Below are 26,989 nucleotides of genomic sequence, written 5' to 3'. Positions count from 1 at the left end.
GATGAGTATAAAAGCCACTTTTGGGGGGAACTTCCTAAGAGGTACTTAAATTTACCTGTTCATTCATAAGTGTTTATGCTAGGCTCTAATCCTCCAAAGTTTTTGAGGCCTTCCTTAACTACCAGATGTGATTAGTCATAACACTCCTACAGCACTCACTGCATCCTCTTTTAAATATATGTCATGCCTGTAATTACTATTTTAATATGTCTTTCCCTCTGGACTGTAAATTCCACAAAAGTCAATATCATACCTATGTTATTCAGTATCCCAACTTCTAGCACAGAAATAGGCAGATAACAGATAGTCAAAAATTATTTTAAGTGACTGTTATCTTTCAAACTTTCAACATACATTTTTCCTGCATGCTGATTCTAATTGATATCTCTAATTTCTCTTCTTTTTAGGCCATTATATATGCTATTACCAGATGGGTTTTCTTTAAAAACTCTTTTCCCCTATAGTTCCCATTTTAAGTTTAAAAGACTATTAATACTTTGGTTCTCAAGTTTCTCCCATCACCAAACTAGTCTTTTCTCTGGTCAGATAAAGTTCTTTTGTTCCTCACTTACTCATCTTTTAAGTACTCAGTAATCTCTCTTTTATTGTTATCTCCACTGATAATGTACCCTCTACCAACTCAGACTTCTAATTCTCAAACTATTAACTTTTGAGGTCCTCCTCAACCTTTAAAAATAATGGTAATGTTCTATCCTTCTTTTGTGAAGTCTTTCCGGATTATTCTGGTCTCTCCCCTTCCTCTAACTTACCTGTGTAGACTAATTACTTTCATCTTATAAATAATTTCTAAAATACATATAGTAGCCACAAGGATATAATGTCATTTTGTCTTTTTATTTATTGCTTTCTAAATGTGTACACTGGGCTTTCTATCAATCTAAGCCAGTCAAGACTACAGTTTAATGTTTTTTTGGAACCCTAAGAGCAATGTTCCTCTGTGGAATTATAGAAGACTTTACAATAAAGAGAGGTGGTTTTTTTGGTTTGTTTTTTAAAAAGCAGATGGTGAGTTTCTTCAGGGGAGAAGCTGTGACAGTTCTACACAGTTGTACTATCACACTGCAAAATGACAGACCCTATGGTATCTGAAGATAAAAATTCTAAGAGCTAGGGATATAGTGGTGACCATATAGCAGTGAACACAGATACATATGTTATTTCATTCAAATTTCCTCCATATTGTTTAAATTAAGATAGTGACCATTGGGACATAATGTGAGATTTTTTTTTTTCTCATAAGCTGAACAAAATCAGCACTATTTGCCTTACTTCATCCTCCATTCTTTCTTTACTTTCAGTCAAATGCTCCAGCTTCTGCTGAGATTGTTTCAGATCAACATCTAGCATGGAACACTGTTTCTCAATCTGAACAACCCTATTTTCAGCCTTCTCTCGAGCTTCTCTCTCTTCCTTCAGCTTTTTTTCCATCTCTGTGAAAAAAAAGTTACAAACATACATTTAAAGAAAGAGATTACTTCATTACTTTTCACTTTCATGAGCGGTACAAAACAAGCTGGTGCCAAAAATCCCTGTTTTTATCCTGAGACTCTAATAAAGCTATTATTCATTACAGAAGTCCTAATGTTACTTGAATTATTTATCTAGGGGCATCTCTAAAGAAAGAAAGTTATAAAATATAATAAAATAATAAAAATCTTCTAAATCCAGCCTTTGCCCAATGATATGAGAGATTATCAGTGCCATTTTCAGACCAGAAGGTGGAAATATAGCTGGGGGAGCGGGGGGGCGGGGGGCATAACTAAGGAAAAAAATGGAAGTAGTTCAGATAAAAGCAGAAAAATAAGTCATGGTCATTAATCTACATCTTGCATTGTTTCAAAAAAGTTTCAAGAGACTTAAGGCTATATAGGACTTCTAATTTATGCAACTCAGATCAACAAAATTCCATGGTAGCATAACACCTATTTTAATTTTTACCAGAAGATATTAGTCTACACTGAGGTTCCTTTTTTGAGATAATGGTAACTAAGGTTCTGAGAGGTTAACTTTTCCATGGTCTTGCACTTAGTAAATTGCACCATCAGTATTCAAACTTATTAAGTCTGCTTATCCACTCTCAGAGACTGCCCTCTAGGTGACAAAAAAAATCCATTTGAATGAAACTTCATCTTTCCCCCCAAACCTACAAACTTAGCTGCACCAATAAAATTATCTCCTCTTATTCCCATCTCTTTAATCAAATATAAATCCATCTACTTCTGTTCTGGAATTTGTTTCCACAATTATTTCATCTCTTTCCTGCCTCAACAATTTCTTCCTCCCAAATGAATCATTCCCATCAAATAATAAGCTAATTACCTCCTTAAATATCCTCTACTGATCTCACATCCCTCTTTAGCTACCACCCCATTTCTGTTCATAGTCAAACTTCTTAAAGTTATCTACACTTACCATCCCCAATACCTCACCTATTATACATTAATCTCTCTTCAATTTGGCTTGTATCTCCACGATTTCACTCAAACTGCTCTTTGTATGTTAACCAATGACAACCATCTTGCAAAATTCAGGGGACACACAATATCCATGTCTTCATCTTCCCTGACCTTAACATACTGAACCACTTCCTCATTTTTTCTAATGCTTTACTCTTCAAGCTTCTAGTAACATATTCTCTTGGTTTTTCTGTTACCCCTCTGGCTGCTCTTTCCTTTGTTGGTTTCTTTTCTTACACTTGACCTCCAAATATTAGATTGCCTAAGGGATCCATTATGATTCTTCTTTTCTGACCTTATTCTTCTCCGATTTCATCACATTCTTCATATGGCTCCATGTATATGACCCTGAATTGATACTCTCCCCTGAGCTACAGACTTATATGCCAAATGACTATTTAACATCTCCATCTAGATATCAAATATGCTTTTCAAAGTTAACATATCTAAAATAGATGCCATTATTTTCCTTCCATCCCAAACCACTCCTACCAGTCATCTCAATGTCAAAATATATTCACATTCATCGTTATTAAAAGGAAAAGCCCAAGTCTTCCTTGATTCCTTCCTTTCCTCTTTCCATTCAATTCATAACTGACTTGTCCTCTGTATCTCCAATTCTTTTCAGCTTTACTACCACACCCTGCAGCCTTCTAGCTGATCTCCCATTGTAAACTGTTCCCTTTCTCAAAAGCATTCCTCACACACAGCAGCAGAGGTGATCTTTTTTTGTTTTTTAAATCCTCACCTGAAGATATGTTTATTGATTTTAGAGAGAGAGGAAAGGGGGGGGGGAGAGAGAGAGAAACATGGATGTGAGAGAGAAACATCAATTGGTTGCGTCCCACATGTGCCCCAACCTGAGATCAAACCTGCAACCTAGGTATGTGCCCTGACCAGGAATTGAACCTGCAATTTTTTTTTTTAAAGAATAGTTTTATTGATTTTTAGAGGAAGAGGGAGAGGGAGAGGGAGAGGGCGAGGGGCGAGGGCGAGGGCGAGGGCGAGGGCGAGGGAGAGGGAGAGGGAGAGGGAGAGGGAGAGGGAGAGGGAGAGGGAGAGGGAGAGGAGAGGGAGAGGGAGAGGGAGAGGGAGAGGGAGAGGGAGAGGGAGAGGGAGAGGAGAGGGAGAGGGAGAGGGCGGAAGGAGGAAGAGGGAGAGGGAGAGGGCGAGGGCGGGAAGGAGGGAGAGGGAGAGGGAGAGGGAGAGGGAGAGGGAGAGGGAGAGGGAGAGGGAGACGGGGAGGGGGAGGGGGAGGGGGAGGGAGAGGGAGAAACATCAACTGAGAACATGACATTGACTGGCTACCTCCTGCACACCCCCTACCGGGGATCCAGCCCACAACCCAGGCATATGCCCTTGACTGGGGAATCAAACCAGCAACCTTTGGTGCATGGGAAGGCACCCACACAACCAATTGAACCACACCAGCCAGAGCAAACCCACAACTTTTTCGGTGTACGGAATGATGCTTCAACCAACTGAGCCACCCAGGTGGGGCAGGCGTGGACTTTTAAAAACACATTACACACTATACATCTCAGCACAGCTTAAAACACTACAACGGCTTCTTACTTAGAATAAGAGTATTGAACTTACAATCAGTTCTGTCTGGAACATACTTCCTCTCACTCTTGAAATGTCTGATTCATTTTGACTTTCATTTCTTACCTCAAGTATCACTAGCTCAGAGAGGCATTTCCTTGAAATCCCATCACATTGTGTGTATTTTCACATGATTATAATCAGTATCTATTTTAATTTGTTTCCCTTTTTTTGCCTATTTCTACCATCAGAATATAATCCCTAAGAGGAAGAGTGCTTCTAAATTTTATTCTCTGTGTGCTTATTTTCAGTGTGCTTGGCCTATAGTAGGCAGTCACTAATTAACATATGTGAAAGAAACAAAAGTAGTTCAATATAGCTGAATGGGGTACACATAAGAAAGTGCAAAGCACTAAGATTATAAAGATAGGTAAGTGCCAACTCAAAGATTCTGTATCTCATGAGGAATTTGACATGGACTTTATGAACAATGAAAAGCCACAAAGGGATTTTAAGAAAGACTAGCACAATAAGATTTGAATTTTAAAAAGAACAATAGATTGACGGGTAGAACAATTCTTGGCAGAGTAAAAATTAAACGTCTATTGTAACAGATCAAGCATTGCATGTATCATTTGGAAACAGAAATCCTGAATGATTCCCAGATTTCTGACTTGGCCTCCTGGATATTAAAAACCACCACCATCCATAACCATAACAATATCTCCCATTTATTGAAAGCTTTCTAGGTACAGTCATTTTTACATGCATTTTTCAATTAGTCATAGAATGGCTAACAGGCAAAAAAGACTTACCTGATTCCATGCCTGGGCTCATAAAAACTATATAGCCATTAGCCAGGATAGTAAGAATAGGAGATAAGAACAGGTTTGACAGATAATATCATAAGTTTCCCCTTGAACTAAATTTAAGGTGCCAAGTGACACTTGCAGATTATAGTAGATTAAGAAGGAGCCTAGCCAGTGTTGCTCAGTGTTGCTTGGTCACGTCGATCCCTGGCACCAAGAGGTCACCAGTTCGATTCCCGAGCAGGGCACATGCCCAGGTTGTGGGCTCGATCCCCAGTGGGAACCATGCAGGAGGCAGCCAATCAATGCTTCTCTCTCATCAATGTTTCTATCTCTCTCTCCCTTATTCTCTCTCTAAAAATAAAAAAAATTAAAAAGATATTTTTTTAAAAAAGAAGTAGAAGGTGAAGAAAAAGAAGATTCTTCTTTATAGAAGTTTGGCTATAAAGGAATGAATAAAACAGTGGCAACTAAAAAAGATAACAGAATGCTGCAAGGGTTGTCTTTTTTTTTTTTTTTAATGGGGAGAGAGAGACTTGTACCTGTTAACAACAATAAAGGATTCAGTGGAGGAGAAAAGGTTGAGGAGAAAAAAGAGATATAGAAGCCCCTACTTATCTACACGGGTGGAACACATTCCAAGAACCTCAGTGGATTCATGAAACTGCAGACAGTACCGAACCCTATATTTACTACATGTTTTCATATACATACATACACGTGTGTGTGTGTGTGTGTGTGTGTGTGTGTAACCTATAAAAAAGTTTAATTTATGAATTAGGCACAGTAAGAGATTAACAATATCTAATAATACAGTAGAACAATTATAACAATATACTGTAAAAAAAAGGCGAATGTGATCTGTCTCTCTCAAAATATCTTATTGTACTGTACTCACCCTTCTTCTTATGATGATGTGAAATATCTATGTGATTAAATGAAGTGAGGTGAATGACATAAGAATTGTGATGTAGTATTAGGTTACTATTGACCTTCTCATAGTATGTAACAAGCACTTTATGGCTTCTCTTTGGCATATCCAAATTGCCAACATCACTACTCTTGCACTTAGGGGTCATGATTAAGTAAAATAAGGGTTACTTGAACACAAGCACTGTGATACTGCAATAGTGGATCTGATAACCAAGAAAGCTAGTTAAGTGACTAACAGGTGGGGAGCATATACAGCATAGATACACTGGACAAAGGGATGATTCACGCCCTGGAGGAGCAGAGCAGGACATTGAGAGACTTATCATGATACTCAGAACAGCATGCAATTCAGAACTTATGAACTGTTTACTTCTGTAATTTTCCATTTAATATTTTTGGATTACAGATGACCCAAGTAACTGAAACAGCAGAAACTGAAATACCATGGATAAGGGGGGACCTACTGTAACAAGTTACAATGAGATAAGAAGAGACTGGATTTGAGTACAGCTATAACAGTATCAGCCAGGAGAGAAAAAGCATCACCCTCCTCTAAGATGAGAGGGAAGATACTAAAGATGTGTAAACAAGTAGAATAGATTGATTAAGTAGGAAAACTAGATTTTGAGGAAGTCACACCTATGCTTCCATGATTTCTTTTTGAAATCGGAGAAAAGTTCACCTAACAGTTGGAGTAATAAAGAAATGGCATAAGCAGCTCAAGAAGAGAAATAAAAGTCTGGGAGAAGGAACTGATGAGTGATATATTAAAAAAATGACAGCTCAAGTGAGGTTGGAGATAACACATTGGGCTAACACCCATCTGGAGGACTATATGAAGTAAAGAAAGTGGCTGGTTGGTCTGATCTAGGGTTGTGTTTAGAGGCCTAATACAGTGGAATTACAAAGAAATGAAAAAAAATTGAGGGTACAAAGCAAGAAAGCTAAGTTCCAGAATGGACTGGTAAGAAAATAAACTGAAAAACTGGGGAAAAAGAGAGATTCCACTGACTTTTATAGGAAGTAAAGTTTAGTACAGGATGGTATAGTGAAGAAACTAGTAGGTGAAATTGTGATTTTAAAAAATGGAAGATATTCAAAAAGGGGGGGATGATAATCTTCTTCAAAGATCATTACTTACAATTTTTAAGAATTTGCACTGCTATAAAGTAAAATTTTGATCAGAATCAAAAATTTTGTGTAGGCATTATTTAAAAACTGATCATGTAGAAAACATTAAAACTGATACTTACCATACATTGCAACAGACTTTGCTTCTTCAATAGATTGATGTTTGTCAGTTAAACGAGCTTTGGTTACTTTATGTTCATTTACCTCTTGTTCTAACCGTTGTTGTAACGATTTAAGCTTATAGTTTAAATCTATCTCTAAATTATTCTTTTCCTGTAAAATGAGAATGAGAGTCATATAATACACTGTTCAAAAAACACATTAAATCTTACATCATTAATATCGACAAGAAATAATACACGAATCAACTGGCCTGAAATGTGATAAAATATCACCTTTCTTTACCCCCAACTTCCCATTTGAATCATAGCCATGGCTGATGGCAGGGCAACGTTGTGGTGGTGATTATGTTAGAAGGGTTAATTGCTAGAATCAGAAATAAATAGGACAATTCTTCAATTCATAAAAAATTTTGCTACCAGTTTTTTAAAAACAATTCTATTATCTCTATCTCTAGCAAAATTTATGTTGCTTTGATGAAAGAACAAGTCAAAATGTTATCTCATTTCTGTTTGGGTGGTGCTTCTACTCTTCCTTCTTTCACCTTATTTCTACATTTACACCAGGCTTGACATGAAAAAACTATTCTGAGTGTCACAAAACGTGTACAAGAAACAAGATAACTGGTGGATTTTTCTCATCATTTATCTGAGGATCTAGTAAACCTACAACATTACGGCAAGACATCAAAACAGTGAGAGCTAGATCTGCATATTATCTATTTAATCCTTTTTTTAAGCAAGGAAGGGACAGAGGATAACCAATGACATTTTGATTAAGAAAATTCTACATATAAAGGCAAATCACTATATTGTTAACTCCTACCAACAAAATGGAAAAAAGCGTACATGGTCTATATACTGGTCCTATGTTTTCCTTCTTCGAAAGGCCAGTAATAACGTTCAACACCTTCATTATACCCATGTACAAAAAAATAGAAAAAATTCTATATGAAATGGTATTTCCAAACCAAAGCAATTTGTGATCAGATAATATCAAACAACTAATACTCTTCAAGGATAAAAACAAAAATAACACAATAAAAACCCTAACCAAGACACATACCCCTGCTCTCACAACCAACTGATTAACCATAAAACTTTTAGAAACATAACATATAAACATTAGGAATAAATACTATTTTATAAAACCACTGTATAATATTTGATAACCAGTAAATTCTATTTCATAATTGGTAATGTTAGATCATTTACCTTTTCTGAATGATTAAGCATGTCTTGAGCCTCTTTTCTTTCTTCTTCTACTCTTTCAAGATTATGTTTGAGATGCTTCACCTCCTCTTGTAAAGATGTAATTCGAGCTATCGAGTGAGAAAAAAGTTCAACTCACACAGTCATTAAAACAGGTCTTTTTGTTCAGCATGACCATTAAAATAAAAAGGTTTTAAATTTCCTGATCAAATTAACTGTTTTTTTGGTAGTATATATAGTAACTACAACATATAATAATAAAAACTGTTATGCTAATTGGGGATCATCTAATACATATTCTTTGTTTCATAAATGGTCAAAGAGATAAAGCCTAAGCTTAGTCTAGAAATCAGATCTTAGGTCTTTATTCAGTGATCTTTCTACCATGTTAAGAGCGAGACGTTTTAGTTAATTAAGGCAAGTATTTAAGTGGTTTTTATGTGCCAGACCTTCTGAAAGTGTTTAATTTTACTCAAACTTAATGGAGCCAAACTTCATTTTATAGAAAACCAAGTTTTAAGGTACTCCAGCATTCTAACAAAGCTTAGTTTTAACTCACCTAAGGCTCATGCCATACAATGATAGCAACTCATCTCCTCATAACATGTTTTACACCTTTAAGGTTTTTAATGCATAAGTATTTAACACACAAATTTAATATACATGTAGAATTTAACAAAAATAAATACAATTATATGATCTAGTTCAAAAGCCAGAATCTATTTTCTTACTTTGTGATTTAAAGTAGCCTAGGATTTGGCAAGGAAATGGATAAAGCAACCTAAAGAACCAGAAAATTTTTGTTCTTTTAAAGTTCAGTGTTTAACTTGCTGTACTTTCTAAGTCTTCACTCTACATACTTCCTATGTTTTTGTGTTTCTGAAGTATTTTTTAAGTTTCTTTATTGTTGAAAATATTACAGATGCCTCCTTTTTACCCCCACTGATCCCCTCCACCCCACATACATCCCACCCTCAAGCCTTCCCCAGACCAGTGTCTGTGTCCATGGGTTGAAGTAGTTTTTAATGAACAAATGAATATTAAATCTTTGGCACCTGATAATGCTTATCTGCTAGAGAGCAATGAAACAATTTTATTCACACGCACACACACACACACACGATAATGGCATTATGTTTATGTAGGAGTATGTTCATGTAGGAGAAAGAAACACTTGCCAGTTTCCTTCAAATGACTGGGCAAAAATAAAAGGTGTGAAGTGTATGTGTACGTATGTATGAATGTGTGTGTGTGTGTGTGTGTGCGCGCGCGCGCACGCGTGTTTGTATGGAGAAAAATGAAGCAAATGTGTCAAGATGTTTAAATGTTAAAGTGCTATTAAAAATGTTTCTTCTTTATGTATTCATAATAAATAGTTTTTAACTTTTTATTTTTTTAATCCTCACCCAAGGATATTTTTTTCCATTGCTTTTCAGAGAGAGAGAGAGAGAGAAAGAAAGAAACAGAAACAGAAACAGAGAGTATCGACTGGTTGCCTCCCACATGCACCTTGACCAGGGCCAGGATCAAGCCTGCAATCAAGGTACGTGCCCTTACCAGAACCAAACCGGAGACCCTTCAGTCCATGAGCTGACACTCTAACCACTGAGTCAAACCAGCTAGGGCTAAATAGGTTTTGAAAATCCATAAAAAATCAGAATATTCAGATAAGCTGAATTTTTCATGTAGAAGTTTATATAAACCAACTCCCTATAAGATAAAGTGATGAAAATGTGAGTTAAATCCATTACAGATTCCTAATAATCCCATGTAAGACATGTTAAGTAAAATATAGTTTATTTTCCTCACTTATTCCATTTTTAAAATATGCTAGGAAGAAACTAAGTTGGCTTTGCAATACATGAAAACAAAGAAGCTTCTTATACAAAAAAATATATAAAAATATAAGAAAAGGAGAAAGAACCATAATTTAAATGGATTAAAACTTCTAGAAATAAACAGGGACCATAATCTTCATGATTTAATCAAGGAATTTAACAGGCCACACTAATTACAGCACTAACCATAAAAGAAAACAAAAATAAATTGGACTAAATTAAAAATAAGAAAAGTAAGACATCCTGTTAATCAGCAGACAACATTAAAGAGTGAAAAGGCAAACCACAGAGTGGGAAAAGACAATATGATACACATATTTCATAAAAGACTAATATCTAGAAGTCATACAAACCAATAAGAAAAAGTCAAAAATCCAATAATAAATGGGCAAAAGACTTGAAGAGCACATCACAAACTGCCAAAAAATATAGCAAGTTGCTCCATTAGACACCAGGGAAATACAAATTAACCCATAAGAAAATATCATCATGCACCATCAAGACTGACAAAAGTCAGCTGGAATGAGTATTATCCTTGATTAGGATGTAGAGCAACTGGAACTCTCACATACAACTGCTGCTGAATGTAAACTGCTGCAGCTACTTTGAAATACTTGGAAGTACTTATTAAAGCCAAATATACATATACTCTATGGCTTTTCCACACCAAGGGGTATAACAACAGGAATCATATGTATGACTACCAAAAGAATATGTACAATAAAGTTCCTATCAGTACTGTCCACAAAAGCCCCCAAATGGTAATAATCAGAATATCCATTTGTCACAGAATGATTGCAGTGGTTGTAAATAATAAATGGATTATACAGCAAGGAGAATTATTGCCATATACAACAAAGAGACAAACCTCACAAACATAATGTTGAATGAAAGAAACCAGACACAAGTATTAACTACATGATTCCATTTATAAAAAGTTAAAACACAAGCAAAACTAACTTATGGTGTTAGTAGTCAGAACAATGATTACTTGGACAGAAGGAGGTTAGTGACTAAGGGAAAGCACAGGAGAACTAAGTTGCTGGTAATGTTCAGTTTCATAATCTGGATTCTTGTTATGCAGGTCTGTTCACATTGCAAAAATTTCTCCAGATGTATATTTTTAATTCATTTTAATATGTGCATATATGTTATGTTTCAACAAAAAAGTCTCACTTAAAAATTTTAAATATTTTAAAATTCCCAAATATGAAACCTACAATTTAAATTTGAGGCCCACCAACTACATAAAAAATAAATAAATAAATGAATGGGCAACACATAACAGGAAAGTGCAAAATAAGGGGGGAAAAACCCTCAAAATCAGATGCATTTAATACCATTTATAGTAATACAATTCTAATCCAGTAAGAAGATATAGAAGTCATAAAACCTTAAAATACCAAACAATACTGCATTAAATATAAACAAAGCAGGGTATTTATTAAACACTCAAAGCAAATATACTCAATAAATAATATGAAAAGAAAATTGAAACAATTCCATTTATATGAGCATTTAAAACAATAAAACACATAGAAATAATTTAACCAAGGAGGTGTAAGACTTGATATACTGAAAATCAAAACAATTTGTGAAATGAATTTTTAAAAGACCTAAATAAATGAAAATACATCTCGTGTTCACGGACTGGAAGACTAAATATGTTAAGATGGCAATGCTACCTAAAGTGCTCTATAGATTCAGTGCAATCCCTATCAAAATTCCACAGATCTTTTATGCAGAAATGGAAAACAGACCCTCAAATTATATGAAATTATAAGGAGCACTGAATAGTTAAAATAATATTAAAAAAGAATAACAAATATGCAGAACTCAAACTTCCCTATTGCAAAATTTGCTATAAAGCTACAGTGGATCAAAACTGTGGAACTGACATAAAGAGAGACACAGAATTAAGAATCCAAAACCACCCAAATATCTATGGCCAACTGATTTTCAATGAGGATGTCAAAACCATTCAGTGGGAGAAAGAAAAGTCTCAACAAATAGTGCTGGAACAACTGAACATCTATATGCAAAAGAAGAAAGTTGGATCCCTACATCATACCACATACAAAATTAACTCAAGATAGGTCAGAGACCTAAATATAAGTGCTAAAACCATAAAATTTTTAGAAGACCTGGAGTAAAATAGTCATAATCTTGGATTTGGCAATGAATTCTGAGATATGACACCAAAAACATAAGCAACATATGGATAAGCTGGACTTCATCCAAATTAACTCTTGAAAGACATTAGCAAGAGAGTGAAAAGACAACTTATAGAATGGTAGTAAATATTAAACAAATCATGCATCTGATAAGGTCTAGTATCCAGACTCTAAAATCAACAAAAGATGAACCACCCAATTAAAAATGGATAAAGGACATGAATAGACATTTTTCCAAAAAGGATATACAAATGAATAATAAGCACATGAAAAGATGCTCAACAGCATTAGTCATTAGGAAAATGAAAATCAAAACAACGAGACACCATTTCACACTCATTAGGGTGGTTGCGACTAAAAATGGTTAAATATCAAGTATTGGCAAGGAAGTTAAGAAACTAGAACCCTTATATACTGCTGGTGGGAAAATAAAAAATGCAACCATTGTGGAAACAGTTTGGAAGTTCCACAAAAGTGAAACATAGAATTACCACAAAACTGAGTAATTCTACTCCTAGATATATAAACAAGAGATCTGAAAACAGATGCTCCAAAGAATCCTTGTGCAAAAATGTTCACAGCCATGTTAATCACAATAGCCAAAAGGAGAAAATAACTCAATCTCTATCAACAGATGATTGGCTAAACATAATATGGTATATTCATACAAAAGGAATATTACTCAGTCATAAATGAAGTACTGATACATGCTACGACATGGATGTAGCATGTGCCAAGTGAAAGAAGCCCAACACTAAAGGTCACATACTGCATGCTGTCATTTATATGAAATACTCAAAATAGGTAAATTCAGAGATAGAAAGGAGATTGGTGGTTGCCAGGGGCTAGGGAGAGGGAAGATGTAGGGAAGGACAATTTAATGGGTACAAGGTTTTCTTTTGGAGTATGAAAATATTTCAAACTAAATAGAGGAGGTGTTTGCAGAACACCATGAATGTACTAAATGCCACTGAACATACACTTTTAAGTGGTTAATTTTGTTATATGAATTTCACCTCAATAAAAAATACATAGGCCCAGCTGGGCGTGGCTCAGTGGTTGAGCATTGACCTAGGATCCAGGAGATCAGGGTTCGATTCCCGGTCAGGGCACATACTCAGGTTGCGGGCTGCAGTCAATCAATGACTCTCATCATTGATGTTTCTCTCTCTCTCTCTCTCCCCCTCTCCCTTCCTCTCTCTGAAATCAATAAAGACATATTTAAAAAAAAAAAATACATAGAAAAAAGTTGTTAGAAAAACAAGGGGGCTAGGAGGAAAAAAAAATCCAAAATCACAGTGGTAACTTTTATTTATTTATTTATTTAATCCTCAGAAGTTTTTTTTAATGTTTTATTTTTATTTATTTAATATATCTTTATTGATTTCAGAGAGAGGGAGTGAGAGAGAAAAAGAGAGAGAGAGAGAGAGAGAGAGAGAGAAACATCAATGATGAGAGAGTCATCATCAATTGGCTGCCGCCTGCATGCCCCTGATTGGGGATCTAGCCCACAACCTGGGCATGTGCCCTAACTGGGAATCTCCTAGATCCTAGGTTGATGCTCAACCACTGAGCGACACCCAGCTGGGCCAGAGGATTGGTTTTTCCCTCCCTATTGCTTTTGAGAGACAGTGGAAGGGGGAGAGGGAGGAAGGGAGGGAGGAAGGCTGGGGGGAGAGAGGGAGAGGAGGAGAGAGAGACATTGACTGGTTGCCTCTCACATGCGCCCCGACCAGGGTTGGGGATCAAACCTGCAACCAAGATATGTGCCCTTGACCAGATCAAACAGGAGACCCTTCAGCCCACAGGCTGATGCTCCAACCACTGAGTAAAACAGGCTAGGGCCAGAGTGGTAACTTTTAAAACACATTTTAAAATTTCATAGATTAAAGAGAGAAAGAATAAGGACAAGAGAGTATTAGAAAACTGACTCATTAGATTAGGAAATTGATCTACTGTTTTTCTTCCAAAAAACAAACCCAAAATATATTAAGTAAAAAGTCTATACAGTTTGCAAATGTCCATTAACAACTGAAAACAAAACAAAATGTATTATGAACAAGCCCAGAAAAAAATTCTGGTAGATATCTGGTACATAATAGTTTCTAATCACAATACAATAAATTAAGAAATTAGCAATTACAATGGAAAATAAGTATTTCCTACCTTTGTCCATTAAAAAGCCCTACAAACATTTATCAATACAATAGCAGTGAGTATCCATGGCATCCATTTGCCACAAAAAGGACTAGACTTCCTTGGAAAATGGGTAATTCCAGATCTAGGATAGAAAGTGATCCTGGAAATATATTATGCATACCAAAAAGAAAATATGCTATCCGGAACTACTAGGACACTGTATGAACTGGAAGAGATTCTCACTAACCACAAATGAGCATCCTTAATAATACTGCAGTGAGCTAACATATTTAAATATATTAAAATTTGTAAATTCTTAAATATATTTTAAAGTGTCGCCCAGCCGGGTGTGTGGCTCAGCGGTTGAGGGTCGACCTAGGATCCAGGCGATCAGGGTTTGATTCCTGGTCAGGGCACATGCCCGGGTTGTGGGCTTGATCAATGACTCTCTCATCATTGATGTTTCTCTCTCTCTCTCTCCCTCTTCTTTCCTCTCTCTGAAATCAATAAAGATATATTTTTAAAAATTATAATAATAAAAAATATATAAATAAATTTAAAAAGTCACTGGTTACATTTTTGGAGTATGCTGGGGAAATAACTTACCGTTCTGAAAAATAATAAGTGAAAAAAAGAATTAAGTATTTAACTTGACTTTCTTTTATAAGCTGTACCTCAAGGTAACTATATAGTTGATGAAAAAATGTTTATAGTAGTATTCGAGTTAATGAAGGAATGAAGAATGATAAAAACAGATCATCAGCACTACAATCTCCTAAAGAAACAAAGGATCTTAGGCAATGATCATCAATGGCTTGTAACATCACAAAAAGAGACAGCCAGACTTGATGAGCCTCCTGGTACATAAATAATATGTCTTACAAGTGTTCTTGCCAAAGTCCTACATGAAATAGATCAAGCCTCCAGAAATACCAGTTTAGTTTAAAGTACTACAGGGGACAAAGCAACAAGTTAATTGATGGAATCAGCAAAATTCAGAATGGGAGATATTCAACAGAACAAAAATACCTGTTTTCTTCAACCAACAGCAACTACAAACAAGCAAAAAGGGAGGGGGAACCTATAGATTAAAAAAACAAGGGACATATTATAAATGCAGCGTGTGGACCTTAACTGAAGCCTAATTCAAGCAAAATACAAAGACACAACAAATTATGGGACAGAAAGAATTTGAGCACCAACTAAATGTTATAATATCCAATATTACAATATTAAATAATTATCAACTTTTTTCCCAGGTTTGATGATGATATTGTGGCCTTTTTTTTTTAAAGAATCCTTTATCTTTAAGAGATACTAAAACATTTACAAATTAAACAGTGAGGTGCCCAAGATTTGCTTCAAAATAATTCAGTGTTGGATGACAGGGAAAGGGAGGTGGAGGTATAAATAAAACACGGCTGGCTGCTAGATGAAGACTATTGAAGCTGAATAATGGGTACCTAGGGGGTTATTCTAGTATTTTCCTATGGTATACGACTGAAATTTCCAAAATAAAAAGTCAAAGAAGAAACCAACTAAACAATATAATTTTTAAAAAGGATTTTTAAAATGGTTGAAAAAATTTTTTTGTATTTTAATCTGAAGAATCACAAATGAACTTACTAGATGAAGAACTTATCATTTTAGTTAAAAATTTCATTCCTCTATGACATTTTTATCTTTGTCCATTTGTTTTGTTTAAGCTTAAGCCTCTATGGCCTGGACTTTTAGAAGCTAATTTTGTCTATAACAGTAGCGTTATCTGTACACTGGTCCAAGTTTTGGCAAACTTTAGGCCCATAGTCTGTTTCTCTACAGACACGAAGTTAAAAATGTTTTGTTTTCATTTTTAAAGGGTTATAAAAAGTAAAAAAGAAAAATCTTTAACAGAGATCATATGTGGCCCACAAAACCTAAAATATTTACTATCCAATTATATTTTGGGAAGTCATTTCCCATACATGCCCACTAGTGTACATGAAGTACACTGAACTAGGAAATAATCCTGATTCTGCCAGAAGCCCAGCATTCTAGACTATGAGAAACCTGAAGGGACCCGAAATTTCTGAAAGATCATAGAAGATTAATGTAAAACTTGTGTTTTGTTTTTTTATTTATTGATTTTTTTTTTTGAGAGAGAGAAGGGGGAGGGAGAGGGAGGTAGAGGGAGGGGGAACAGGGAGGGAGACAGAGACAGAGGTAGAGAAAGAAAGAGAAAGAGAAAGACAAAGAGAGAGACGTTGATTTGTTGTGCCACTTATTTATGCATTCATTGGTTGATTCTTGTATGTGCCCTGACCGGGATCAAAAACCTGAAACCCTGGCAGTAGCAGGATGACACTCTAACCAACTGAGCTACCAGGTCAGGGCCAAAATGCATCTTTATATGTATGTTGGGGCTCATATAAGTTGTGTGCATTTTTTAATACATGCAAACTTTGATTCACATTTAAATTAAAAATTAATCACCAATATCTAAAAAATAGATTCAATTAAAACTATTGTTGATGAACACATATATGATGGTCTCTTCCTTTAAGGCAAGCACTTCAAAGCTCAGTCATATCCAGAAGATCACAGGCTTAAAAATTTTTAGAATTGGAAGGATTTATAGGGGGTCACCTATTTTACTCTCCTTGGTTTATGGAAAACAAAGGCCGATGAAGTGATTTAGTGACTTTCACACAGTTAGGCAATATATATAAAAGACTTAGAAAAGCAATTTATGGAAGTCAAGTATGAAGCTTTTCTACTACATATAATGAGGTTACTCTTTTTTTTTTTTTTTTTTGGTTTTGTTCTGTTTTGTTTATTTTTGTTTAAAGTATTACAGAGTCCCTTTTTCTCTCCAATGACCCACTCCACACCATCCCATCCCCCTCCCCAGTCCCTCTCCCCATCATTGTCCATGTACTTGGGTTGTGCATATATGTGAGGTTACTCTCTTGATTATATTTGGATCCATTTTTTCCCCCTGGTCCCTGAGAAATAAGATTGCACAACACTCCTCAGCTAAGAACCAACTGGAGATCTTAATTTCCGTTTCCACAGTCACAAAAACTGACCCTGACCTCTCTCCACAGAATTATAGCTAATCATCAAGCCCCATGAGACCCCAAACTATGTTCCCATCCTGTGACTAAGGTTAAAATGGAATACCCCACCCCCAATTTTTCCCTGAGAGATCTGGCAACTTCCATGCATATCTGTTTGATTAAGTAATAATATAGATGTTGCTAACAGGAATAGAAAATAGAAAAATATATGAGAAGTGGGTAGATCCAGGCATCTTTCTAAAAACAAACTGAATTTTATTAGCATTATAAAAACTGTTCTTTCATTCACATTCATACTCAATTTTTTTTTCTTTTAAACTCACAAATACTGCTGATATCTTTAGTTCTAGCCCTCCCAAGTACCTAATTCTTTATTTGTAATGGGATCCTATTTCTGGAATTGAGTTTCTATTTCTACCAACAATGCATGAGGGATTCCCAGGTTTTAATAGTGATAATCCTCTCAGCCTGTATTAGTCCCACTTTGAGTTAAGACTTTTGTGAACTAGGCACGTTTTAAAATTAAGTTTTCAGTAATCTGGCTGCAAAATTGGAAATATCCACATTATCTACCTCACAGGGATGTCCATGAGTTAAGAAATTACAGTGTGATACAAATGTGGGCATTGTCCTGAAACAGGAAAAATGCTTACCCATTTATAGTTTTGCCAAGGTCATTTTCTTTATGAGGGCAATATAATAAAAAGTATATTACACTTAAAAAGGAATGAGATGGTAAATTTTACGCTTGAAAGCATAATTATAAATAAAAAATGTAGAAAATTACATTTTCTATTGATAAAGTTTCTTATGTACATACAATAGAATATGATTCAGCCTTAACAAGGAAGGAAATTCTGACACATGCTACAACATGGATGAATCTTGAAGTCATTGTGCTAAGTGGAAAAAGACAGACAGAAAAAGACAAATATTGCATGATTCCACTTTTACGATAGTCAAATTCAGAGACATCAAGGAGGATGGTGTTTACCCACAAGTGGGGGGAGTGAAAATGGGAAGCTACTGTTTAAAGGGTATAGAGTTTTAGTTTGGGATGAAAAAAAGTTCTGCAGATGGATAGTCATAACCATTGCACAGCAATGTGAAAGTACTTTATGCCATTGAACCATACACTTAAAAATGGATAAATGGTAAATTTTATGTTATGTATATTTTACCACTGTAACAAAAAATATTACCTTGAAGGTCTCCAATCATCTCAGAATCATGACCTCTGTCTCTTCGTTCAGCTTCTAATGCAGCTTGCAGCTGGTAAAACTCCTTGTCCGTTTGTGACTTGGAATTCTCTAAAATTCTACTTCTCTCCTGCAATTCTCTGTTCAGGGACTCTAGCTGACTAATTGACTTGCTCATCTCTGTGTGACTCTTCCTTAATCTTACAGCTGTGTCTGATTCTGTCCTAAGTAAGTCATTGGCTTCTTCCAGCTATTTAAAAAAAAAAAAAAAGAACAAGAAAATAGGTTTTTGACCAAAATACAATAAAACTTATTATAATTTTTTTAAAACCATTCCAAAAACTTACCTGCTTTTGTAATTGTGCCACCTTCTCATTAGCATGCTGTGAATTCTGACTTACTTTCCTTAAGTCTTCCAACTGATCCTTTAATGTAGAAACTAGTAAATGAAAGAATAAGATGTAGAAATTACAAAGTATTAATGGAGGAAACATATAAACCCATTTAAAAAAATGAAATTTAGATCCACTCCTAAAGTGAAATTCCATCTTGGAAGTACTTTTTAAATTCATGAAAAAGTACAGCATTGTTATGTAATAGAGGATGCAAAAATAGATTTGTTTCTACTGTTATAAATACTTCAAATTCTTTTATTCCCTTAATAAGGTCAACCTATTAGTGAAATGTTACAAATCTAGTTTTAATATTATTTATTGTTGAATAGTACAAATCTTTGAATAGTTCAGTATTTTTTAAATGGTTTAAAACTCCAAAGGTACCAAATGGTATATAGTGTAAAATGAGTCTTCCTGCCTCCACATTGTCTCCTACTCCCTCTGACTCTCCTCCCTCCCTAACCACAACTATTACTAATTTTTTGCACATCCTTTCTAAGATAGTCTATGTATCCATATCCTAACATATAAAAACACACACGTAATAGCACAGGCCAGTGTGGCTCAGTTGATTGGAGAGTCATACTGTCAACAGAAAGGTTGCAGGTCTGCTTCCTGCCCAGGGCACATACTCAGATTGTGGGTTCAATCCGCAGCAAGAGTGCGTATGAGAGGCAACTGATCAATATTTCTCTCTCACATCAATGTTTCTCTCTCTCTTCCTCTCCCTTCCTCTCTCTACAACCAATTTAAAAAATTCTTTTAAAAAACCCCACATAATATACATATATATGTATGTTTCACATGTATATCTATGCATATATATATATATACACACATTTAAGGTATAAAGACAAGCACCCTTGTTTTAAACAATCTGTACTTTTCCAATTAAAGATACATCTTAAAGATTCTTTTCTAACATATAAGAAAATGCTTTATTCTTTTATAAGATGCATAATAGTCTACAATATAGGCATACCAACATTTATTATATCACTGATTACACTTATATTGTTTATAACTTTTTCCATTTTAATATGTTGTTGTTGTTGTTTTTAATTTCAGAGAGAGGAAGGGAGAGGGAGAGAGAGATAGAAACATCAATGATGAGAGCAAATCATTGATCGGCTGCCTCCTGTGGACCCCCCTTACTGGGGATCGAGCCCGAAATCTGGGCATGTACCCTGACATAGAATCGAACCAGTGATCTCTTGGTGAACGGGTCGACATTCAACCACTGAGCCACACCGGCTGGGCATTTTTTGCCATTTTAAAAATTGCTACAATGAATAGCCTTGTTTATAAATCAGTTTGCATGTACACAAATGTGTATGTAAAAGAAATTCTTAGAAGTAAAATCACTGGATCAAAGGGTGTAGAAAGCTATTTTAAAAGCATTTGTAACACTAACATTAAAATAGATGAAATTCTAGTTAATGAACTCTCTAAGGTGGCTGCTTGTTAGAAGTGCCTAGAGAGCTTAATAAAAATACCGATGCTCAGGTCACACATCTAAATCAATTAAATTAGAATCGCTGGAGTTTAGGTATCAGTATTCTTTAAAGCTTTCCAGGAGATTCCAATATGCACACAAGGACAAAAATCACTACTCTACCTAAAACATTACTACTGATATTAATATGTTATATATTTTATATTGAGACATTTAGCTCATGAGGTGTCGCTGGATTTTGACTTTAAGAAAACCTCACAACAAAGATCTCAAGAATAGTGTTAGAAATTCCAGTGTTTTTCAAAAGGAGTAACAATTTACCTTCATTTTCTACATTTCTCCTCTTTTCATTTTCCTGTTCTGCTTTTCTTTGGTACTCATTAATTCTATGCTGTAGCAACATCTTTTCTTTTTCAATCTGAGACACTGTAGATTCTAGATTTCTTCTTTGATTCCCCTGAAATTATAATGACAAAAGTTACCATTGCAATTAATACTCATCATTTATTTGAGAGAATGCTGTTTTTAAAGACAAAAACACAAAGACTTAAGATGGATTTTTTGTTTCAAAAATCAGATAGCACCTCCTAATGACAACTTTCTAATAACAGAATTAGCTTGCCTTATAAAACAGTGAGAATCCTCTATTTGAATTAGATATGTAAAATTTTTAGGGAGTTTTAAACCCATGAATATAAAAAATACCATCAGTTCGAAAGTCACTTTATTAGTTTAAGATAACCACAATGCATTATATTACCAATACTTCGTGTTATTTACAATTCTATATTTAAGATATAAAATATGAAAGGGATCAGATAAGAACTATATATTTGAAAATTAAATGGTGCAAAGCTCAAATGGCAACAAATGCTACAGTATGTGCAGTAAGTTAACCAATCCCTGTGTGTCTCCATTAATCCTCTCCCTGACTCAACAACTTACCTTTTCTAAGATTTTCAATGTATCTACATACTAATGCATATTAAAAGGTAACAGAGAAAATACCTACTTTAGAAAATGAAACCATAGGGGAATGGAAAGTTAACGGGGAAAAACCCACCAAACTTCCACAACTTAAAAATTTATCTTCTGTTTCTCAGTTACCACTATCAGCATAACCTGCTTTTATGCTTCATTTTGATCTTTAAGACTCTGCAATGGGAAAATCTCCTGTATAATAAATGTTTTTCTGGGCTTTAACATTTAATAAAAAACCATCTTTTAGGTAAGATGCTGTCAGATTTAGCGCAATTTGACATATCATATAAAGTCTTCCTAAGACTTCTTTCTTTTATTTTTTCGGTTTTTTATTTTGAATTAATGATACATTTCAGGAAGTTGCAAAGATAGTAGAGAGAGGTGTCATGTACCCTTCCACTCACTTTCCTCTAATAGTTACATTATATATAACAGTACAATAACAAAATCAGGAAAATGATACTGATATGAAGTATGTATAGTTCTATGTCATTTTATCTCATATGTTCTTTTTTTATGGTTTCCATGTCCTTTTTTACATGATAGAATTTCTAAGTTCAACTACTCTTCCCCTAAGTTCACTGTCCATCCTTATAACCAGTGTTTTGAACTTTTGTCTAGCAGGATGCTTGTCTTCATTTTGTTTAGTTCTTTTTCTGGATTTTGTTCTGTTCTTTGGGACATATTTGTCTCCTCACTTTGGCAGCCTGCCTTTGTTTGTTTCTATGTGTTAGGAAGAGCTGCTACATCTCCCAGGCTTGGCAGAGTGACCTAATACAGTAGGTGTTCTGTAGGGTCCAGTGGCACAGCCTCCCTGATACCCAAGCTGGGCACTCCAGGAACTACCCTGCCCTGTTTGGTCATGTACACCCTTCTGTTGTAGTTGACCCTTGACTGCTGTTGACATGGGAGGAATTTATACCCAGGCCAATCAGCTGCAAGGACTAGCTGCAACCACAACCCAGCTCCTCCTTTGACCACCACAACCACTGACCACCACGGAGGACCAGCTGTGCAGGGTCCTGCCCCATAGAGCAGGACTAACTTCAACAAGGCTCTGGTGCCCACTGAGTCTGCCCTTTGAATGTGTTGCTGTGGAACTAACTGGTTGGATGGTGCCTCAATGTGGTCTAACGCTGTCCACTGAGTGCACTAGTTTGGGGAATCCCAGGAGGTGCAGGCCAAAATCAGCCACCTCCTCTGTTCTGACCAGGGCCACCTGGCTTGAGCTACAAAGTGATCTGCAGATGGCTGCTACTTGTACTATGCTTGGAGGTGCCCAGGAGAGGCCAAACTGCAAACCACAGCCAGCTAGCACCAGCAGGTGCCGGGCCTTGGGCCACTTCGGGAAAGGTACACTAAGGCCAGATGCTGCTTCTTTGAAAGATATTAGGAAAGTCTGAAGAGTGAGCCAAGATAAGCCATTCATATGGAAAAGCCACTGGGAACAGCTTGGGTGGACCTAAAAGTTAGTTTGGTTAGGGTTTCAGGAAATCACCAGGGCAGAGCAAACAGTGTGAGCCAGGTTGATAGAGACTTAAATATGGCATTCACCCTCCCACTGGCTCTGTGGAGCAAGAGCTTATCAATGAAAAAATAGCTGCCCACCCTCTCAAGCTCTTACCCTGATCCCAAACAACTCATTTCCTCCCCATACATCCCTAGTGCCTTTCAAGTTGCTATCCTCGCACTGGCACTGAGAGAGAGAGTGCATCAGAATTGCCTGGGACTCCAGCAGCCTTCCATTTCACTCAGCTTCAATCCTAACTGGTTTTTACAGCCACAAGTTTGGGGACTTGTCTTCCTAGCACTGGAATCCTGGGCTTGGGGGCCTGGTGTGGGGCAAGGACACATTGATCCCCAGGGAGGACCTCCACAACTGAGATACCCCTCCTGATTTTTATATGCCATACATGGATGTGGGACCAGCCTATTTGATTTCCGCCCCTCCTACCTGTCTCAATGTGGCTTCTTCTTTAAATCCCTAGTTGTAGGACTTCTATTCAGCTGGGTTTCAGTCGGTTCTGAATGTTCTGTAGTTTAGCTGTAATTCTGATATGGTTGTGGGAGGATGTGAGTACCACGTTTACCTATGCTGCCATCCTGACTAGAAGTCCTCTAAAGCCCCAATTTCCAAACTTGGTTATTTGTTTATTGAGCTTTACAGTTCTTTAAATATTCTAGATAATGTTCTTTGTGAGATAGAGTTTACAAATATTTTTCTCCAGGCTATACCTTGTATCTCATCCTCTTATGAGGGTTGTTCACAGAGCCAATATTATTAACTTTGATGAAGTCCAAATTATTAAATGTTACTCCTTATATGGATTATGTTTGTGGTGCCATGTCCAATAACTCTTCACTAAGCTCTAAGTCCCAAGGGTTTTCTCTAAAATTTTATATTTTTTATGTTCATATTTAAATATATCCATTTTGAGTTAACTTTTACATAAGGTATGAGACTTAGGCTGAGACTTACACAGAACTATTCATATCTTGACTTATGGATATTTAATCCTCCAGCACTATGTGTTAAAAAGATTATCCTTCCTCCACTGAATTGTCTTTGTACCTTTCTTACAAATCAGTTGACTATAAATTGAGGGATAGTGATCCAAAGTTTTCTGTGTTGTACTGTCTTTATTAAATTTTTGTATGTGGGTAATTCTAGCCTCATAAAATTCACTGGGGAAGTGTTCCCTCCTCTTATATTTTCTGGAAGAGATAGTACAGAATTGGTGTTAATTCTTAAGACACTTAGAGCTATGTAGTAAAACCCTCTGATCTTGGAGGTTACTTTTTTGGGGAGCTCTTAAATTATGAATTCATGTTAATATAAGTTATACAGAGCTATTCAAATAATCTCTTTCACATTGTGTAAGTTGTAGTTTGTATTTTTGTAGGAATTAGTCCATTTAATCTAAATTTCACATTTATATGTTTAGAATTCTTTGCAGTATTCCCTTATGAACCATTTGATATATATATGTAGTCAGTAGTAACATGCCTTATGTTATTTCTTTTTTTTTCTTTTTTTAATCCTCACCTGAGGATATTTTTTCCATTGCTTTTCAGAGAGAGTGAGAGAGAAAGAGAAACATTGATGTGAGAGACACACCAATTGGCTGCCTCCTGCACTCATCCCAACCGGGGCCAGGGATCAAGCCTGCAACCAAAATACATGCTCTTTGGCTGCAGTCAAACCCTGGACCCTTCAGTCCATGGGCTGACGCTCTAACCACTGAGCCAAATCGACTAGGGCTGCCTTATGTTATTTCCGATTCCAAAAATCTGTGTCTTCTCTTTTTCCTTTGTCAATTTGCTAGAGGTCTGTGAATTTTGTTGATCTTTCCAGACAGCTAGCTTTTTGTCTTCATTGATTTTCTCTAATGTTCCTGTTTTTAATTCCATTGATCTCTGCTATAAATTTTTCCCTCCCTTTTTTAAAAATATTCTTTTCTAGGTTCTTGAGACAAAAGCACAAACAACTAAGTTGAGACTTTTAACTCTGCCCCTGGTAATATTCTTTGCCCTGGAGTCTAACTTACCTGATATTAATATTGCCATTGCTGCGTTCTTTTTGCTGTTTGCATGATATATTTTCCCACCCTTTTCAAATTGCTTATATTGTTACATCTAAAGAGTATTTCTGATAGATAACATACAGTTAGGTCATTTAAAAATATCTACTCTGGCCCTCGCCAGTTTTGCTCAGTGGTTAGAGCATCGGCCTGCAGACTGAAGGGTCCCAGATTAGATTCCTGCCAAAGGCACGTACCTCAGTTGCATGCTCAATCCCCAGCCCAGTCGGGGTGCGTGGGGGAGGCAACCAATCGATGTGTCTCTCTCACATCGATGTTTCTCTCTCTCTTCCTTCTACTCTCTCTGAAAAGCAATGGAAAAAATATCCTTGGGTGAGGATTAAAATAAATAAATCTACTCTGACAAAATATTTTAATTGTTGCTACATTTAATTTACATTTAATGCAATTATTAATATGTTAGAATTAAGTCTTCCGTTTCAGTTTTTTGTTTGACCTCTGTTTTTCCTATTTCTCGTCTTTCTGTGGGTTACCTGAACATTTTTTAGAATTCTACTTTATCTATTCTGTTTTTTAGGGTATCAGTGTGTGTAACTTCTCCAGTGGCTGCTTTAGGTATTATATTACACATGCAGTACACAGTTTATCACAACCTACTGGCGTTGACATCTTATCGGTTTAATTAAAGTATAAAACCTTTACCTCCCTTTGTATCTCTTTATCCTCCGGTTCACAACAATCTTAAATATTTCTACATGTATAGAGAACCACATTAGCCAGTGCTGCAATTTCTGCTTCAATTGTCAAAACGTTAAAAACTTGCCCTGGCTGGTGTGGTTCAGTGGTTAAGAGCGTCAGCCAAAGCACCAAAGGGTTGTGGGTTAGATTCTTGGGCAAGGGCCCATACCTGAGGTTGCAGGTTTGATCCCAGCCCTGGCCGGGGCGTGTTTGGGAGGCAACCAACTGATGTATCTCTGTCACATCAATGTTTCTTTCTCCTCTGCCCCTCCCTTTCACTCCTTCTTAAAAAAACAAAAAAACAAACAAAAAAAAACAATGGAAAAAATATCCTCAGGTGAGGATTAAAAAAATTTTTTTTTTTAATTAAAAACTCAAGAGAAGGCAAGTGCATTGTATTTACCCATATTTTTACTCTCTACTCTTTCTTTTTTCCTAATATGCCCAGATTCTTTTACCATTTCATTTATATTTAGAGAATTTCCTTTAGCAATTCTTTTAGAGGAGGTGTGTGATAACTTTTCTTAAGTTTTCCTTCATCTGAGAATGCTATGATTTTCATTGGAAAGGATTTTTCACTCCACACAGAATTCTGGGTTGACATCCCTTGAAAAATGTTGTGCCAATTCCTCCTGTCCTCCATGGTTTCTGATAAAAAATCTGTCATCTGTAATGACATTAGTTGTGTCTTTTGCTGTTTGTAAAATTTCTTCGTTGTCATTAGTTTTCAGAAGTCTGACTATTGTGTCTTGGTGTGGATATCTTTGGGTTTATTCTTTTTGTGGTTCACTCAGCTTCCTGTAGGTTTGTCTTTGTAGGTTCGTGGTTTGCCAAATTTGTGGAATTTTTAGCCATCACTTCTTCCTGCCCCCTTTTCTCCTCTCCTTCAGCAATTCCAATGACACAAATGTTAGAACTTAAAATTTTTTAAAATTAAATTTATTGGGGTGACATTGGTTGATAAGATTATATAATCAAGTGTAAATTTCCATGATACACTTTTTCCCCCACTATTATTCAGACTGAGTAATTACTTTCTTTTTTTTCATTAATCCTCACCCAAGGATATTTTTTCCATTGATTTTTAAAGAGTAAAAGGGAGGCACAAAGGGGGGAGGAGAGAGGGGGGAGGGAGAGAGGGAGGTAGAGAGAGAGAGAGAGAAAGAAAACACATCAATGTGAGAGAGACACATTGATTGATTGCCTCCCGCGTGCACCCCGACTGGGGTCCGGTATCCAACC

General features: G+C 36.0%; 1 protein-coding gene across 2 annotated transcripts in view; it reads right to left on the bottom strand.

The window, feature by feature from the left end:
• ROCK1 (Rho associated coiled-coil containing protein kinase 1) overlaps positions 1-26,989 on the bottom strand; it is a 136,835-nt gene that overhangs the window by 30,479 nt on the left and 79,367 nt on the right. For both annotated transcript variants that reach the window (XM_081150060.1, XM_081150061.1), the window contains 6 exons: positions 20,808-20,943; positions 18,983-19,074; positions 18,639-18,885; positions 8,230-8,336; positions 7,018-7,168; positions 1,291-1,451 (listed from right to left, as the gene is read on the bottom strand). In XM_081150060.1, the coding sequence (XP_081006186.1) occupies positions 1,291-1,451; positions 7,018-7,168; positions 8,230-8,336; positions 18,639-18,885; positions 18,983-19,074; positions 20,808-20,943 (894 nt within the window). The remainder of the gene's footprint in view (positions 1-1,290; positions 1,452-7,017; positions 7,169-8,229; positions 8,337-18,638; positions 18,886-18,982; positions 19,075-20,807; positions 20,944-26,989) is intronic.

Source organism: Miniopterus schreibersii, assembly GCF_964146895.1.
Source record: "Miniopterus schreibersii genome assembly, chromosome: 10".
In the NCBI taxonomy this organism is placed as follows: Eukaryota; Metazoa; Chordata; class Mammalia; order Chiroptera; family Miniopteridae; genus Miniopterus; species Miniopterus schreibersii.
The sequence above is the reverse complement of the archived record's forward strand: the minus strand, read 5'-3'. Positions and strand labels throughout refer to the sequence as shown.